The sequence below is a fragment of the Micromesistius poutassou genome (assembly GCF_964030765.1).
Source record: "Micromesistius poutassou genome assembly, chromosome: 17".
NCBI lineage: Eukaryota > Metazoa > Chordata > Actinopteri > Gadiformes > Gadidae > Micromesistius > Micromesistius poutassou.
The window spans coordinates 8,488,306-8,506,765 of record NC_140287.1 but is presented as its reverse complement, the minus strand read 5'-3'; the positions used below and the strand labels follow the sequence as shown (position 1 = coordinate 8,506,765).

At 51.0% G+C, this 18,460-nt stretch overlaps 1 protein-coding gene across 1 annotated transcript in view; it reads left to right on the top strand.

The window, feature by feature from the left end:
- The window catches only part of LOC311361920 (formin-1), a gene marked incomplete at its 5' end in the record, with an annotated part of 48,182 nt that extends 30,809 nt beyond the window's left edge, over nucleotides 1–17,373 (top strand). The window contains 8 exons of the mRNA XM_084481716.1: nucleotides 39–185; nucleotides 330–389; nucleotides 511–631; nucleotides 7,668–7,760; nucleotides 11,336–11,387; nucleotides 15,550–15,699; nucleotides 16,969–17,050; nucleotides 17,158–17,373. Coding sequence (XP_084337842.1) covers nucleotides 39–185; nucleotides 330–389; nucleotides 511–631; nucleotides 7,668–7,760; nucleotides 11,336–11,387; nucleotides 15,550–15,699; nucleotides 16,969–17,050; nucleotides 17,158–17,193 — 741 coding nt within the window. The 3' untranslated portion in view covers nucleotides 17,194–17,373. The remainder of the gene's footprint in view (nucleotides 1–38; nucleotides 186–329; nucleotides 390–510; nucleotides 632–7,667; nucleotides 7,761–11,335; nucleotides 11,388–15,549; nucleotides 15,700–16,968; nucleotides 17,051–17,157) is intronic.
- Nucleotides 17,374–18,460: the final 1,087 nt, after the last annotated feature.

Below are 18,460 nucleotides of genomic sequence, written 5' to 3'. Positions count from 1 at the left end.
CACTGTGGTGTGTGTGTGTGTGTGTGTGTGTGTAACAGGTGCTCCTGGAGGGCAGCAGTGTGCGGGAGGTGATGGGCCTGGTGCTGGCCTTCGGGAACTACATGAACGGCGGGAATCGAACCAGGGGCCAGGCGGACGGCTTCGGACTTGAGATCCTCCCCAAGCTCAAAGACGTCAAGAGCAGGGTGACGCCCCCCCCCCCCCCCCCCCGTTTCATAATAAGCACTTCTCCTTTGTAACGGCCAACCCAGGAAACGTTTTGACGTGGTGTACCTTCTGGTAGAACTATGGACCATGATGCATCTTGTTTGTGATGTTTCTCCCTGCAGGACAATCGCATCAGTCTGGTGGACTACGTGGTGTCGTACTACCTGCGTAATTTCGATGAGGTACGTCCGATCGGTTTCACGCCGCGGCGCGAGCAGTCAGACGTGGATAGACGAAATCGGATGTGAAACCTGTGTAACCTTTTGTTTCCCCCCCGGGTGTCTCCTCCCCCCCCCACTCCAGCATGCAGGGACGGACAAGAGTGTGTTCCCCCTGCCTGAGCCGCAGGACTTCTTCCAGGCCGCGCAGGTCAAGTTTGAAGACCTCGCGAAGGACGCCAGGAAGCTGAAGCGAGAGCTGACGGGTAGGACGGGGTCCGAACCGTATCCGCTATCGTATGACCAACTCTTCCCACCGTCGGGGGGGCTTCAAAGCAGTGATATTTCACACTTCAATGCCTGCGGTGGCCCGAGGCAGTGGCCCAGGCATCTGTGGTTATGTTAAGCGTGAGCTTTCACCGCCAAGGGAGACGTAAACCTGTCTGGTGCGGTATGGTGTTGCTCAAGAGCCCCGCTCGAGGCACCACTGAGACCAGCAGGATCCGGGACAAGCGGAGCGTCCACTGCGTCTCCGAGGCCCTCGAGTGGGGCCCTTGAGCGGGTGGTGCCCTTGAACGAAGCCCTTGAGTGGGGCCCTTGAGTCGTGGCCCTGGAGTCAGAGCGGAGCCCTCGAGTGGGGCCCTGGAGACAGAGTGGGGCCCTTGAGCGGGGGCCCTTGAGCGGGGGCCCTTGAGCGGGGGCCCTTGAGCGGGGGGCCCTCGAGCGGGGGCTCTCGAGCAGCCCCTTAAAGCACGCCTCTCCTCCAGACGTTGTATCATTCCTTAACAGCCGTCTCATCTAAACAACGACAGCTCCTCCGATTCCAAGGCCGACGACGAAAATGCTCGGTTCTAAGCTCCCGTCAGACGTTGTCTCGGCAGCGAAAGCAAGAAAATACCATTCTATTGACGACGTGTTACAAACGGCGTTTGGGTGGGAAAAAAATCTGCACTCATTTGCTTTGGCCTGAGGCGCTGACCGAACTCCGACGGGCGCCGACCCCCTAACCAGCCGGTCAATAAGGGGGTCTGTCAATAAGCCGGGCCCCAGCCAGTGGAGTCGTGGCCCGGGCCATGGCAGGGGTTACAGGGGGCGGGCCCCTGGTGCCCTCGGTGTCTGCGGTTATTTAAATCAACCAATAACACGGCATACGAAAGCAATTAGATCCGCTCCCCTCTCTGGGATCTGGTAAAGCCCGGTCCTCTTTGACCCGCGGGGGGGCGCAGAAGGGGAACACAAAGGGCGTACTAAAGCACGCCAGACTCACCTAGAGCTGCCGCCCGTTTATTAGGAGAAAAGTGAAGACTTGAAGACAATAAATGCAACATGAGGGTCGGGCTGCATTTGATCCACGGCCCAGCCCGGTCTGGAGCAGCAGACCTCGGGGGAGGGGGGGGAGATTAGCGGGGGTGCGGGGAGAGGGGCCGGCGGGGGATTCTGGGTGTTTGATGAGCGCGCCGCGTGACTCCCGAGCCATTTCCATCCCCACCGCCAGGGATAAATATTTATATCTGGCTATTATAAACCAGCGCACGGAGAGAGCAACTGGTTTTAATTACCGAGCTCTCGAAGCATCGCCTCCATCCATCTTGTCAGCGGTGTCGGAGAGAAGCTAACAGAGAGATCTGAAGGTGTTGAGGACCAGCTTAAATAATGGGTTCTGGGTCGTTTGTTGTTTGTCTAATACCTGCCCTCCCTCCCCTGTTATAGACCAGGGGAGGCAGGTAAGGTCTTTAGCTTCCCTCGACTGGTCTAGAAGTATAGCAAGTGGTGTGTGCTTCGACAGTGACTCATTTCTGCTGGCTAGGGTCCAGAGACTCGGTCTAGGGCCCAGAGACTCGGTCTAGGGTCCAGAGACCTGGTCAAGGGTCTAGAGACTTGGTCTAGAGTCCAGGGTCCAGAGACTTGGTCTAGGGTCCAGAGACAAAGACTGGGTCTAGGGTCCAGAGACAAAGACTTGGTCCAGGGTCCAGAGACTGAGACCTGGTCTAGGGTCCAGAGAATGGGTCCAAGGTCCAGAGACTTGTGAAGGCTCCAGAGACTTGCACGCACAGCGTCTAGTCATTGGCGGGCTCGGGGGGGGGGGGGGGGAGGTGCGGGACAGACTCCTGTCCGCCTGGCTGGCCTCTCTTTCACTGGCTTGTGCAGAAACATGATCCCAGTGTGATGGGGCTTCCTGTTTGCGGAGCGGGGGGCTGACCTCTGCCTGCGCTGCTCTCTCCCCGAGACGGGGATGAGCTGGAGGCCGTGGGGATCGAGCCCTTCTCTGGGGCCCGTGACGACTCCTCTCCCGCGGTTCACTGCCGGACGACACAGGTACCTCTGTACGCTCCGTCAAACTTTGAAACCCAAGCCAAGAGTAATAAAAAAAAAACGAGGAGAAAAAATGTCAAAATTTGCAAAAGAAAATGATATTGCACTACTCGTTGGCTTTTGCACCCACTATGAACGTTTTCCTTAAAGACTTGTATGCGCGTTTTAAAACCAGCAATCCCCATTTACTGATGGTTCTGCATTGCTAACAGTCCATTATAATGCTGTAATTCAGGGGGATGGTGCGGCAGTAGGGACGCTGCCGAATGAAATGGTACCAAATAAAAAGGAACAGTCAGAGCTCATTTGTTGCTGAGGGCAGTTTAGTGTTTCACTCGAGGCCCGGCCCAGGTAAGCCATTCATCACCGTGGCAGATCAGACAGTGTCCTGAGTTTAAATGGCCTTTAACGTCAGCTCCACGCAGGCCCTTTAGCCTGAGGGACGCTTTACGACGGAGGCGCCGCTCCTCACTCCATGTGTGCAGTGGGCAGGCCGGGGCACCGCCGCCACCCGCCTGCAGAGCGACCCACATGGCGCATGTGACGCACTGGCCAGTTTGTCGAGTGCGAGCCCCAAACACCTCTGCTTTTCTTGTTTATTTTCTTTGATTGCCGGCGATTTCCACGATAACGTCAAAAGTTCCCTCTAGGATGTGTTCGATGTGAACAGTTACAATTCATCAGTCAACGAATTCTTAGGAAAACGTACAACTGAAACAACAAAAATCGTCTCCATGTTTATGGACGCAGATCTTTCGAGTCTAGAAAAGCCACACGGGGACACCCCAGATCCCCCGGTCCATAAAAACACGAATGTAGAAATCGCCCTTGGCATGGAGCACCCTAGCTATCCTGTCACGTAGCGGCGATATACGATACGCCCTATAAAGGCCCGCGCCTCCATCCATTACCCTTACTCTCCCATCTTATCTCAGGGGCTGCTTGGCTGCTATTCCCCTTGTTGTCAGCCCCCGTGGTTCTCCTCGCTGGATGTTGGAGGAGGAGGAGGAGCGGGGCGTCGGTGTGGTGAAGGGCCAGAGTCGAGGCCGGAGTGATTTATGGGGAGCAGAAAGCCGAGAGGGAGTCTAACCTTCTCCTCGCTCAGCCAGCCAGCGTCCTGGCTGCGGCCCCTCTGGTGGGAGCGAAGCGGAGACGTTTGGCCCCGGCTAGAGCGAGGGGGAGGTGGGCGAGTCGACCGGGGGGAGGGTGTCTCGGTCCACTGGGATTGTATATAATTGGGGATTAGTAAGAGAATCCCTGGGATGGGAAAGATCCACATCCCGGGTATATAAATTAAGGTGATGTTCCCGGGGGCCGGAGAGCAGCAGACGTTCCTCACATCTGAAGTAATCTCAGAGACAGACTGTAAAAAAAAAAAAAAGTGTTTTCCAACTCTGTTGTAGTCGTCTCCTAACCGGTGTAGCCGTCGGTGTGACGTTTTAGGAGTTGATCTGTTGTTGTTTTCCCTTTCCCTCCACAATGCTCCATTATGTTGCTGTGGCGGAGAGGATCAGATGAACGTGTTTCTATTGTCCGGAGGCCATCTACTGGGGCAACCTTCCGCAGACAGAAACATGCGTCAGACACGTAGCCAGTGCAATCCTGTGGCGCTCCGCAAGGCCCCCTCTGATTGGTCCAGAGTCCGCCACCACAATATCGCATTGTCCCGGTGTGCCGTGACTTCCGGTTCGCCGTTCCCAGGGGAATTCCTGCCGCTGTGGTGGAATATCAGGCACACATTTTGACATCAAAGTCACTGCACGACGACTAGCCAAAACAGAGAAACGTCACCGTGTGAACGTACGCGTCAATCTTTCCCTCAGCTGCTGTCCGACACGCATGCTGTGGTCCCGGGGTGGCTTGTGTGTATTCAAAAGGGATTCATGGCGTCATGCATCTCTGTACAGCTTTAACTACGTGTCAATGTTGCTTGGAAGCGTTATTGTAAAGTATGCTCATGTGTAACGCACATTCTTAAGGATCCACTTAGTTCCCGATTCCTCTCTTGCCCAAATCGCAGCATGTATTCTTTCTTTCAAAGTTTATAAGGGCACTTAACCTTTGGAACATTATATTAATCCATCACTGCCATTATGATCCTGGAACAGAAAATCCATTTCAAATATTTTTCTCCATTTGTGATAGTGTGTTCTTCACACATGGCGAAAGTAACCAAACAAACGTGAAGCCAAGCCAATAAAAAAAATCTCCTAATTAAGATGGGTAGCATAAATCAACACTCGTCCATCAAAGGAATATCACAGGAAAAAGTTGCATCATGCATAACGGGCGGTATAAACAGTGACATCATACGTTGAAGTGCACAAAGAACCAGCTCCCCAGTCTTGAGAGGTGCTGAGTGAGCAGCCTGGAACCCGATCTGTTTTCCCTGTGTGGTGACGGTGGGGGGGGGCTATCGGAGATCGGTGCCGCGGCTCCCATCGTGGTCTGCCGGCTCTGTGATGCCAGGCCAGGGCCCCTGTTCGCTAGGTGTCTGGACAGGGCAGAGAAACCCCTAGGACAAACACAGAGCTGCCTGCAGTGGCAGAAATCTCAAGTCAATCAGACCGCGGTGGGTTTCTCTGATGACATTCCACTACTCCGAGCCGAGCTGCGTCAGCCGTTTTCCCCGCCGCCTCTGTGATCCGAGTACGGTGGCATGATCCATGGTATTGACGAGGCCCAGCAGTGCAGAGAAGGGTCCATGTCAGCCCCAGCTCGGAGGGTTTCTAAGCCCATGGCACACGGTGTGGACATGCAACACTGGGTGGTTGAACAGGGACATGGTGTCTTCCTGTTGGCTCACCCACTGCGCCGCTCTGTGCCCTATTCGATAATACAGAAGACGCAGGGCAACATATTGTATTTTAATTCAAATAATTAGTTAAAAATCTCAGCGCTTTTCCGTGAGAAGATGCAGGGCTGTTTGGGCGTTGTCGGTACATCATATTATAATGTGTGGCTTTTTTTGCGGCTGAAGGAAACTTTGTTGTTAAACATGAGTTCTTCATGTTCCCGTGTTCACCTTTTCACACTCCAACGGCTGCTTTTAAAGCCAATGTATCACTTCAATCCGATAAACACAGGCTTTTTCTTGCAGATGTGTGTGTGTGTGTGTGTTTTCCTTTTTTTTGGTTGTTTATTTGTAGTGGGCTTCCTCTTGCGGCCTTTGCTGTCTGGACCACATTTGGTGGAAAGCCGCCACTAAATTGTAGACTTGCAGTTTTCAACGATTTTAATGGCCCATGTTGTGTTAGGGGATTTCGGGTGAGGCAATGTGGGTTTGCTCCAAAAAAAGGATTGTTTCGGGGGTTCTTTAGGTCACGTACATGATACCGCTTTATCTGTTTTCCACTAGACAAATAAATAAATAGATCTGTGATCTGGCCTGTGTGTCACCGCAATGTTACCTATAAACCATTTGAATTGTTCAGGCAATCGTAGAAGGTAACAAAGGATAATTGTGCCGCTCTTCACATGAGAAAACATATTTCTCAAGATAAGTCACAAAGCGGTATGCCTCGGTGTTTGAACTGAGCAGGTGTACTTGCTTTCCCCCTTTCCAACATCTGACACCCGCGCTGAGCCAGCCATGTTCATGTTGGGTTGATCCACTCCTTTTTATTTTGTGTTTTTGTTTTTATTAAAAGCTATGCAGTCGTACACCAGTCAAGGTATTTACTGCTGCCATTAATGACTAACAGGTTGCATGGCTGTTGTTGTGCCCGCCGTCTGTGTGTGTGCGCTAATAGCGGGGGTGGGGTGGGGGAAATGACAAGGCTTGGCTGACGGGACGCTCCATCGCTTGGGCTTCCTCCCCAGACCCGTGTCGGTTGGTTCATTTTTTTATCTGGCATCACAACAAAAGCCCATCCGCAAATAGCAAGCAGATCTGCTAAGGAAAAAAAGCCACATGTGCAGGAACAACAATATGCCTGTGCATGTAAAATCCTGTTTAATAGCACCGTGCGTCGTCTTTGAAGTTACATTAGTGAGACATTGAAGTCCATGGAGTCATACTAGTTCTTTGATTTATCATCCGTTATTCCAGTGGCCAGGCATCTTCTCCCCATTGGTCTGAGAGACTTGCTGGGTGCATGGCGGTTTGATCAAGTCTTTGCTATTACGTGTGTGTGTGTGTGTGTGTGTGTGTGTGTGTGTGTGTGTGTGTGTGGAGATTGTGATATTTTAATTTAAAGTTTATGATGCAGGTTTTATTTCTATTTAAGTCTCATTACTGGTTCTTATGGCACCACTAATGAACAGTGTTGTTTGTATCTTGAACGCAGCCCAAACTCTGTTCACATTATTGCCAGTTTAACAGCCACTTTTAATGGATACCTAAGAAAACTAGCTTTTGTTGTGCGTGTCTATATTTAAATACATTCTCAAATGAACATTCCTGTTTGAATATATGGCGCCAATGCGTGCACTTCCATAACCTTTTCTTGACAATCGGAATGTTGACAATGCTATTATGAATTATATTTATTCATGCTTATTATAAAGCTATGTGAATTTGTACGCACTCCAGCATGCATGCATCATTCACTATAGCTACTGGTTTCCTCATCAGTAGTCACCATCTTTCCTTGCTTGACTTCTGGCACTGTGTAAGGTTTAGACTATGCTGTTGTCGAAATATTTTCCATTTTTTGTCCTTAACCACAATAGTTATGCAAGTAGACGATAAATAGACTTTGCTAAATGATGATAAAGGCCCACCGTACAAACTGTCTCTGTTTATCCTGCATGTCAAGTAAATCTTGAGAGATAAAGGTTTGCAAACAAGTAGTAAATGAGCTCTGGTTTGACTCAATAGTTGGCCTCTGAATTATCACAATTTTGTATGTGTACAAGCTCGACTTAAGATACAATCTTGCACACAAGACTTGTGGAAATAGTAAAGAAATATCCTGTTCTCACCTTCCTCTGCCCTTCTCTCTCTCTGTCCCTGTCTGTCTCTCTCTCTGTCTCTCGCTCTTCCAGTGTGTGAAAAGAACGTGCAGAAGGTGTGTGCCAACTCCTCAGAGGAACACCTCCAGCCCTTCAAAGATAAAATGGAAGGCTTCCTCTCTGTCGGTAAGTCACTACGCAGCCTCGAGTTGTTGTTGTTGTTGTCGTCGTCGTCGTCGTCGTCGTCTTCAACGGGAAGACATGCTTTGTCCTCCTGAATGCTGATTGGACGAATGAAACCCTTCCACTGGAATTGTGAGGCACTAAGGGGGAAATCGACCCTGGGCCTCCATAGATAAAGTATATGGACAGCCGCATTGTCCTTCTTAAACACAGAGATGGACCTTTTATAAAAAGGTATCATTTGCAACATCGCCACACAATAGTGTGGAAGCGTGTGTGCGTGCGCGTGTCTGTTCTTCCCGTGGCGGTGACCGTCTCTGAACCTGCCCGGGGACAGAGGTCTACGAGGCATGCAGAAGGGATCCCATTGCCCGGGTTCCCATGTAGCCCAGAATGCCATAAAGCTGGCAGGACATCTCTGGTCCTGGCCTTGTAAAGGCACGCAGGACCACACAGGGCATCGCACAGGAGCCACCCCAACAACCTCGGATCACGTCGCCATCCACTGGTTCTCAGCCTTCTGCGCCGGGACCAGATCAGTACTCTGTGTTCGCTGCAATACCTGCCTTCTCGCCGCCTGGTCCGCCTCTCGCATCAAAGGTGAAGGAGCTGCAGCTTCATAAGCATAAATAACAGGGTTTAAGCCCCTTCTGTGATACCTCAACTTTGTAGTAATAGTTCCCAGGCCGTAACTCAGCGAGGGAGATATTCAATCCTGTGTGTGTGTGCGTGTGTGTGTGCGTGTGCGTGCGCTCATACAGTGCCTACACTATCCCGTGACCCCCGAGAGCTAATCGCTGAGTTCGGAAAGGAACTAGACACAAGTGAAAGGAGGGCACATGAAATGGTCATCAATCACACTCAAGTCAGAGGGCTCGGGGGCCTGAGAGGCAGGGTGTAATTATTTAAATAGAGGTCCTCTCGGCTCGTAGAGGGCAGAGGAAGATGGATGCGCAGTACAGTCAAATGAGTTGTCATTCAAGTGCAATGGTACCTGCTTAAAGTGTAACAACACATCAATGATCTCAAATTCAGCACATCCGTTGCAGGGTGTTCTGACCACCTGCCTGTCATCTCTGTCCGGTTTCACGTAGACGTCTCAGGGAGGGTAGACCGGTACCACGAAGACCTCACAGTTAAGACGAAGGCCTACCCACTGCCCCAATAAGTTTGGATTAAATATCAGCACGCAATAGCGACCAGCAACCTGTTTCTGGCAGATCACACTGTTTTATGGCTCTGCACATTTTTTTGTAGCAAGGATATTTTCTGGCTCAGTTGTTGCAATCAAGCTGGAAATGTTGAAACAATAAGGTTGTTGTTTTTTTTTCACCAAAACCCCCGTTCTGACGAGGCGTCTTCCGGGGAGACTGTGGCCATGTGTCTCACATCACGACGTGTAAATTGGCGGAGTAGCCAACGTGTTGGGAGAGGTCGCGCAACCGTTGTTTTTTTTACCTCAAACTGCGTCTGCGTTGTGTTCTCACTACTGGTGTTTGATAAAAATGAAACGCAACACAGCCCCCCCCCCCCCCCCCCCATTATTCCATAGTGTTCTCGTCTGCTCTCCTTCTAACGACTTGGGCGGCGGAACAAAGCAATCCACCCAACGAGGGGAAAGGCGTCTACGTGTTTCCCGGGCGTGGGTTGAAAGTCGAGCAGCTAACCGTGTCTGGCGTGTGAAATAATACATTCGTGTGTCGGACATTTAATGTCAATTACGCGGTGGCTCTCAATTATCCCTAAACGATGAGCAGGAAACCGCTTTTGGAAAATGTACCATTCATACGCAAATACAACAATGTCTGCTACCGACCCCCGTCCCGCCCCGGGACCCTCCTCCCCTCCGTCTCGCGTGTCCGTGCTGTCACGCCCTCAGACGCCGTCTCGTGCCTCAGGGAAACGTCTCAGAGTATCGGCTCCGCCGCGCAGTCTGATGTGTGCGAATTAGCGACACCACCAAAGTGTGAAACGTGCAGGGGACAGAGCTTGAGCCGATGCTGGTGGTGAGGCTCTTTTGTGCTGGGGAGCAGATGGAAGAGCTGAAGGAATTGAACCAATGGGGAGGAGCCGATAAGAGGGAGCCCGGTGGATGCGGTGGAGAGCACGTTCCCAGGCCTCGCCTCTCGCCAGCTCTCCCCCGTCTCTCCTTTTGTTGTCGGGGCTCCAAGGTAAAAAGGCTGCGGGTTTTTTTTTTTTTGTGAAAAGTGTGTCAGGAGTTTTTAAAGGCCCTAATTTATTGTCCCTCTCAGCATGTGTGTCTCATAACTTTCTAGTTAGACACTGCTGGTTTCATGTTTACACGAGAGCCGAGGAGGAGAAACTTCACACATCCTGTCACTTTGGGCCACTCTCTCTCTCTTTCTCTCTCGCTCTCTCTCTCTCTCTCCCCCCCCCCCCCCTCCCCTCTCTCTCTCTCTCTCTCTCTTAACACTAATGCCACCTCCGTGCACAGTCGCACCGGAGGGGTAGCTTAGGCGCCAGCCTGACCCCCACTGAGACAAACACCATTGGTCACGGCCCCCCCTCCTCACCTTTCGCCCTCCCCCTCCCACCCTTCCCCCGCCCTAAACCAAGGGCACCCCAATCCCCCCCCCCCCCCTCTTCATTAAGTTTGCCTTCCCCCCCTCAGCCCCTTTTGCCCACATACGTGTAAAAAGGGGAGAACATGCAAGCGGGGGTTTGTAGGCGGCTTAAGATCGCCCGCTCTCCTAAAGGACCCCAAAAACCGGCCTTTGAACCATTTTTCGGAGCCTTCTCGCTCTTAAATCTTCAAGCCCCCCACCCCCCCCCCCCCCCCCCCATCATTGTAAAAAAAAAAAAAAAGGATGAATCTGGAAAAATGCAATAAATCTCAGATCACAGGCAGTCTCTGGCCCTAGATAAATTCTTGCACCTAGGCCCGGCCCGGCCCGGCCGTACACATCTGCCTTGCATTTAGACACTTTTACATGGCGGCAGCCCACTGGAGCCTCCCGCTCCCCAGCCGCCGCCGCCGCCACCGCCACGCTCTGCCCTGCACCCGCGCTCCAGCTACCCTTTCAGCACACGCACATACACGTAGGTACACGCACTCGCACAGACGCAGGGATCCACAACTCGTTCGAGGTGTGTGTGTGTGTGTGTGTGTGTGTGTGTGTGTGCGCTCCCCCCCCCCCCCCGCATCACCAACGTCCGATGGCAGTGTCACCGCTGCGTCGACGAACCCGCGCCCGAATCTCAACTCAAACTATTAAAATGCGCCCGCAACCGACGCCTCGACTCAACGCCACCTCCCTATAAGCGCCCCGTACGCATCTCAACCCTCACGAGACCGTCCGAGATCGTCCTCTCTCTCTCCTTGTCTGAAAACGACAAGACCGGGTGCTAATAAAATCTGGTGGCGCCCCCCCCCCCCCCTCTGGATCCTCATCTGCGCTGATTTATGTCATCTCACCTCTGTGGTATCGGTGTCCGCGCCAGTAAACGAAAGCTCCCGTCGGTCACAAACGGTGGCACGTCAAACAAGGCATCACTCACAGAGCGGGGTCTTCGGCGTGTGTTTTATGCGCCATTCTTCTCTCCTCCTTGTTTTACAGCTCATGAGCAGCATGCCACCGAGGACAACCGACTTGACACGGCACAGAAGAGGTAGGTGATCCCCTTCATCTATACTGCTGTGATAAATTCAATGCTCATGAATACTGTAGATGTACATGCATCAGAGCTGCACTGTGTGCGTTATGCCTTCAGCGCCTCTCGTGCTTTAAGGGTAGCGGCTGTGGTTCTGGCTTCCTCGTCTCGGGGAATGTTGCCACGGTGGGAAGGTGCAGGGGGGCTAACCTGGACCAGAGTAAGACCTTTTATAGAGAGAGAGAGTTATTCCCTGGCTGGATTGACCCGTGGATGGTCGTGTTTTATTCAAATTTTTACATTTAGCAGTTGCTTTTATCCAAAGCGGTTTACAATAAGTACATTTGCCAAAGGAAAGAGGAACAATATATCGCTGTCGGTACAGTAGAGATGTTCATAGAAACAAGTGCTTAGCATTTACAATTGATAGGTTAACCCATTCCCTGTATACAACAAAGATAGTTAGGATAAGACGCTACACAATGATAAGTGCTCTTTTTAAGAACCGGGAAGTGCAACATACATATTTCTATTTCAGATATTTATTATTGACGTGAATAGTAACACAGGCCAGGTTTAATATACACAAGCAATTTTGTCGATGGTCTTGTATTGTACATTGTATCGGATGATATGGATGGTTACAGATGTGATGGATGGTTCACGCAAAAGGTGAAGAATTTGCATTTCTTTGTTTATATTCTCTGATAGATTGCGTAACTGGCCCTAGTTGGCAGTAGTGCTAACAGTTTGTTTAAATGCATGTCATATTTAGCTCCAGTGTACCGTGATAACGTTCCTGCACATAGGGCGCTTCTCAGTCTCCAGGCTGGTGGGGAAGTCGGTGATAACAGCAGCAGAGATAACACACACTGAAACACATCAGATACACCCCTCACACGGAGGTAAGGAGGATCTTAGAGGTCTTCTTCTGTACATTCAAAGATGGACCTCATGGACATTGTTGATGCTCATTTAAAAAAAATGAGTCGACGTGTATGAAGCACAAATCAGTTCGGATTACCCGTTTACGCACAGGGTGTAACTCCAAAAAGCAGGCCTTTCCCGGAACATTCTCTGTTCCATAGAACATCCGTTTATGTTTGAACCGGGCAGTCAAAGAGGAAGTGATCTTTTAGGTTGGATAATGGCAGAAATGTGTGTGCTTAATGTGCATTATATCCACTATATCCCATTGTATCCCCCCCATCCAACCTTTATTCACGATTCCAACTAATATTAGTTTGTGATTGTAATTGTCTCGTCCCAATGCATGAGCTAGCCCAGGCTGCGGTCAAAGGGGTCAGTGATGAGCAGGAATGTCTTGCATAGAGTCCCTTTAAACAACGCTTGACTTACCAATATACCGCCGCTTCCTCTGACGCACTCGTCACTGTTATCTTCCATGTTCAAACACAAAAAAACAAAAGCAAGAGCAAAAAGCGCTTGCCTGCAGCTTCTGATTTATAGACGAACTGGCGGCCTCTTAACTCAGGCGGAGCAAAACCATATCTGGAACGTTTCATGTGGGAGAGAAAGAAACGGTTGGGAAGTACAAACAAAGCAAATTGATTATTTGAGGCTTGTTTGGATAGGGAACCGAATTGTTTGCTTTAATCGTGACTATTCTACTCCCCAATAAATCTCTGAAAAAACCCATAAAGGAGAACGACGCCAGACTCAGCTATAAACCATCAGGGGAGTTGATTGCCTTGGGCACAGCTCTCCATCAGTGGTCCCCTTTCAAGCAGCTCCGCTTCCCGGTGTCCTTTGCCCACCGGGGACAGCCCTGACATGGCCACGTCTCTCCTTCTCTTTCCTTCTTCTTCCCTTTCTACTCTTTGTTGATATGGAATGTTTACACGTGTGTGTGTGTGTGTGTGTGTGTGTGTGTGTGTGTGTGTGTGTGTGTGTGTGTGTGTGTGTGTGTGTGTGTGTGTGTGTGTGTGTGTGTGTGTGTGTGTGTGTGTGTGTGTGTGATCAAAAGGGCCTTGCGGCTTACCACACCTTTAGCTTAATGAAGTTACTTTCCTCTAATTTCATCCCAAGAGGGAGCAGACTTGCCTGGTGCTGGCAGAGAGACTCTCTCTCGCTCGCTCTCGCTCTCAGCCACCTCATAAAAGTGACACGCTGGTGATGAATATGGTTAGACCGGGCCTTGGGTGGGCTCTGTTTGTGTGTATGCATGTGGATGGGCCAATTCACACAACTACACAAACATACACACAACACAAGACTGCGTTTGAACATAACCTGACTGAAACCCCCCCCGAACCACCTTCTCCCAGTCAGCTCCCGTGACATAAGGGTTGAATATGCTTTTGGCTTTTGTGCGTGGATATGACCGTGGATGTAATCGTAGTCATCATCGTTCTTGTACAGCCAATTACACGCAGTTCTGACTCGTCTGGTTTGCGTTTCGGATGCCGCTGAGGTTTTCCTGGTTCTGTCCACAGTTGCGGCCCATTAAGTTCACTGCGGCCGCGTCACGCCCAATTTCACGTGACGTACACTCACGTTGTGCTCAATGACATTAGTTCATGCTAGCTGGGTGCCCAGTACCTCACTCGCCCATTACATTAGCCCAGTCCCAAAATGATCATTTTCTGCTGAATGTGCCCCACGAAAAAAAAAGGCGATGTTAAATCTCTTCCTGGAAAAGCAGACTTCGCCGTTGGACCGCTTCCCTTCGCAGTCGTTATTGCTCAGTGTTTTTCGGGGCTGCCAGTGAGGAATGCGATTGCATCACCGCTGAAATTAGCATCATAACAGGAACAAGAAGGTCACGAGTGTTGACTTTTTCCCCGAAATAAATCCGCTGATCATCAACTCCTGGCTGTTTTGCGGCTGTTGTTCCTCCCCGACGTCCGGGGTGCCGCCATCTGTTTGGGAGTGCGGGGGGGGGAGCCTGCGTGCGGAGGTGTGCGAGGATGATGCATGGTCGGGAGACGTCCCGGGGGGGTGGGGGGGGGGGATTGATTTGTGCCCCGCTCTGACACCCTGACACCCAGGGTCGAGAGAGTGGAACCCGGTAAGGAGGAGGAGAGCCGCTCATTCATGTCGGATGATGACTAAACGCTAAAGACATGTGTTGATTTTGGCAAAACAAACAAAAGCAATCAAATGGACGGTTCTCCGGTTCTGTTGGGAGATGGTCTGTGTTCGTCCAGAACGTTCCGGCCAGTGGTGGTATCGTTGGGGGGGGTTGGGCCCCAGAAGCCCCCCCCCAAACCGTCCACCGGACCCCCGGCCCGCTGCGCACCAACATGTCTTGGATTAGCCGCCGCCGCGACGCAGCCACCTAGCATCTGGAAGTCAGTCTGCGTCGGTGTCCACGGGAACGAGGGCCTTCTCCTCCTCCTGAGTCACGGCCCCCCCTCCCTGTCAGCCCCCCTGACGGTCGGGAGGCGGAGGAAACCGCTTTAATGTTTGGGTTAGCCAGGGCATCCCGGAGCGGCTAGGGCTGCCCTCCCTTAATGCCTGGCGAGGGCGGTCGGGGGAGGGAGGTCGGGGGGGGGGGGGCACGGCGGAGGAGTTTCAGGTTTGGTTACAATTGAATTACATTGGAGGAGTCAGGATCTGGACCGGATCACGCTGGGGAATAATCATATAAGTCAATAAGTCACGGTGTTCCCTATTCTTATTAGTTGGTTTATTGTGTGTGTCTCTCTCTCTCTCTCTCTCTCTCTCTCTCTCTCTCTCTCTCTCTCTCTCTCTCTCTCTCTCTCTCTCTCTCTCTCTCTCTCTCTCTCTCTCTCTCTCTCTCTCTCTCTCTCTCTCTCTCTCTCTCTCTCTCTCGTATAATATGTCTGTCTTCTTTGCTCTCTCAGTTGTTTGAGGCCTGCGTAGCCTGACGTATTATTGCCTGGTATTAACACCACCGGGGTTGGGGGTTAGATTCCAGCTGGGGAACATTAATGCCCACCCAAGAAATGTATGCAGTAGAGGTATTGCAAGATGATTTTAATAACAGGGTCTTACCATACGTCCCTTCCACTGAAATCAAATTCCTTGTCACACCAGTTTCCCATCTTCTGCTGCGTTGTATCCAAAAGCGGTTTTCGGTCAAGTGCCGAAAATGTTGCTTACGTGAGAGAAATTTCATCGTCACCGTCATCATCATCATCTTCTTCATCATCATCATCCACATCCTTGTTTGTTCTTCCCTCTTGTTCTTTAGTTTCCAAGAAATGGTGAGCTACTTCGGGCTGAGGCCCAAGTCTGGAGAGAAGGACGTGGCCCCCGGTTTTGTCTTCATGCTCTGGTATGAGTTCTGCTGCGACTTCAAGAACACTTGGAAGAGAGAGAGCAAGACCATCTCCAAGGAGCGGTAGGAAACCCCCTCATCATCGTCGTTAAATAATCATCACACATGTGATCCAAATACGACAAAATATGTGAAATTGCGGAACAAAATGTGGCCCCTGGAACACACAAAACATTTGCGCCGGGATGAACCGTACACGTTTTCCATCAAAGCTGAGCAGAGGGGGCCACAGAGCAGAAGGCAAGCATGCATCGCTTTCCCTGGCTCCTCCTCACGTCCCGGGCCCCTGAAAGGCCTGGGCCTAAATTTACGATGCTCCCCTTGACCCGAGGCGGCGTGCAGGGGTGGCATCCCACTGAGGGACAGAGGGCCCTCCTGGCTGCCGCCTGCCTTTACTGTCACAGGGCGGTGGGTGCCCCGGGGGCCAGTGGAAGGCTCCCTAGGTCATGAGAGAACTGTTAAACTGTGTTGCCGATGCTCAGCATGCAGCCCAGAGGGCAGGGGCCCAGTGTGGAGACAGTCTAGGGCGACGGGGGAGACGCACAGCAACGAGCCATGGCAACAGCTCATATATGCAGGATAGAAAGTTAGGGGGACACTTTTATTTCAGCATCACTTTGATGCTGATTTAAAGGCCCACAGCCGTTAGTATTGCAAAGACGACCAAGTGTTCAGTCCTATCAGTGTCCTTTGTTGTTTCTGGATATAAATTTTGTACATAAATTCTGTATGTAACAAAATACATAAAAATGTGATACAGATGGCTTGATTTATGGATAATTATAGATGTGTTTCTCTGGATGCACAGTTTTCTGCATGATGTACAGTTCTTAGTGCTCAGAAGGGCCGTGTTTACATCGGGCCCCTGCTGTACTTCTGCAGAGAAGATGGCAACCCCCTGTTCCCCAAGGATTTACTGGCTCCAGTGCTGCCACATATCCATGTGCTCTCTCTCTCTCTTTCTTAATTGTTTACTGGGCAATCATGTGTCACATTACCCACAGCTGATTGTGCTTATGTACAATTAACTTTATTTTAAATAGTGCTGCAACACTCATAAAAAGGCCAAGTGTTTTTAAAGCCCGCCTCATTATCTCATCGACCTACTGTCATCCTGCTGTGTGTGTGTGTGTGTGTGTGTGTGTGTGTGTGTGTGTGTGTGTGTGTGTGTGTGTGTGTGTGTGTGTGTGTGTGTGTGTGTGTGTGTGTGTGTGTGTGTGTGTGTGTGTGTCGCCACTGAAGTTAAATTGGTGCAGCTTCATTCTTTTTTAACCAAATTGTAAATATTATAATTAACCGTCAGCAATTGTTGTTTTTGTCTGCTGCGTCTAGACTGAAGGAAGCGCAGGAAAACATCAAAAAGATTACGGCAGACAAGAGGGTAGAGACCAAGAAGATCAACGCCAACAGTCTGGTAAGATGCTCACTACAAAGTGCTGGCAGGGGGGGGGGCACTTCTTTCTGCGTGAACCCAAGTGCAACGGATACACATAACGGATATTCCTCTCATCTTTCCAACAGAAAGAGCGACTGCGCCAGAAGCAGACCTCTTCTTGAGGAGCGCGGTGAGTGATGAGCGGTCAATCAAAACGCAGGGAGCCCAGGAATATAGCGAACACAACGACGGTAGGCCGGAGGTACCCAATGAAAAAGCCCTGCCAGGCTTCATCTCTCCTGCATTCACCACATGCCTGACCCAACACCATACCTCATAGTTCACCGGTCCTGCGCGGCACATTTTAGTCTCCCCGCGAGAACCTCTCTCCGACCCTCCACCCAATACCCTACCTCGTCCTCCCTTCTGATTCTGCTGCACCCAACGGCTCTACCCAGCAGCGCAGTCTGACCTCCACCCTTCCCCCCCTCCCTCCCCTCACCCCGCGTATATTTACCACCCTCTCTGACTGGTCTCACCCAGCGAACATGCACAATGTGGGGGCTGCGTCACCACGGGACAGCAGCTCCGGAGGACGGCGGCGGCGGGAATAGCAAGACGGAGGGACCAGAGGGAATGCAGGAGGGCGTGTGAGACTCGAGATTGTGGTGTCGGCCTGCGTTGCCGACACGGTCAAAGTGATGGGAGTACTCAGGGGGGGGGGGGAGGGGGTCAAAGGTCGAGCTCATTCATCCCGCATGGGTGTGACCTCTGAGTGGCCAGCTTGTGAAAGGGTCACGGGGGGTCAGGGGTATTCACAATAGTGCCAGCTGATATATCGACACGGTGGTGAGTTACACTCGGCCGCCATGGGCTCCTGGGTTCACGCTGGGTTCCTGGGCGGATGGTATTTAGGGTGAAATATGTTGTCCACGTTAGCAGAACCACCAGTAACACATGCTGCTGCCTACCGGCGGAGGATCCTTGCTGTAAAATACGAGCCCCCGGGATGTTTGTGTTTTAGAAGGAAGTCAACCGTCGAGGAAAACTTAACCAATCGGTAGAAGTAGTAACGCTAAAGACAAACTGAGATATCACTATGAATATGCTCGTATTAAACAACAGCTAGTCATTCACAATGGAATATTATAAGTGTTATACTTGCGTTTAATTTGGTGTTTTTGAATGTATCAGGGTCAACGAGATGGATGATATAATAGTATAACTTGTGTTCTGTGAGTAGGCGATATCGAGTCATCTTGTTGCAGTGCATCCATGCAGGATGTGGGCCAAAACCACGAGCAGACCCTGGCCCAATAACACGGGAAGCTGCCCCCAAACACACACAGATAAATGGGTTCTCATGGATCGAGCTAAAACAGAGCGAGAATAGAATCAGGAGAGGGAAGTGTTGTTCCGAGATCTCCTTTGTGTAACACAGTGAAGTGT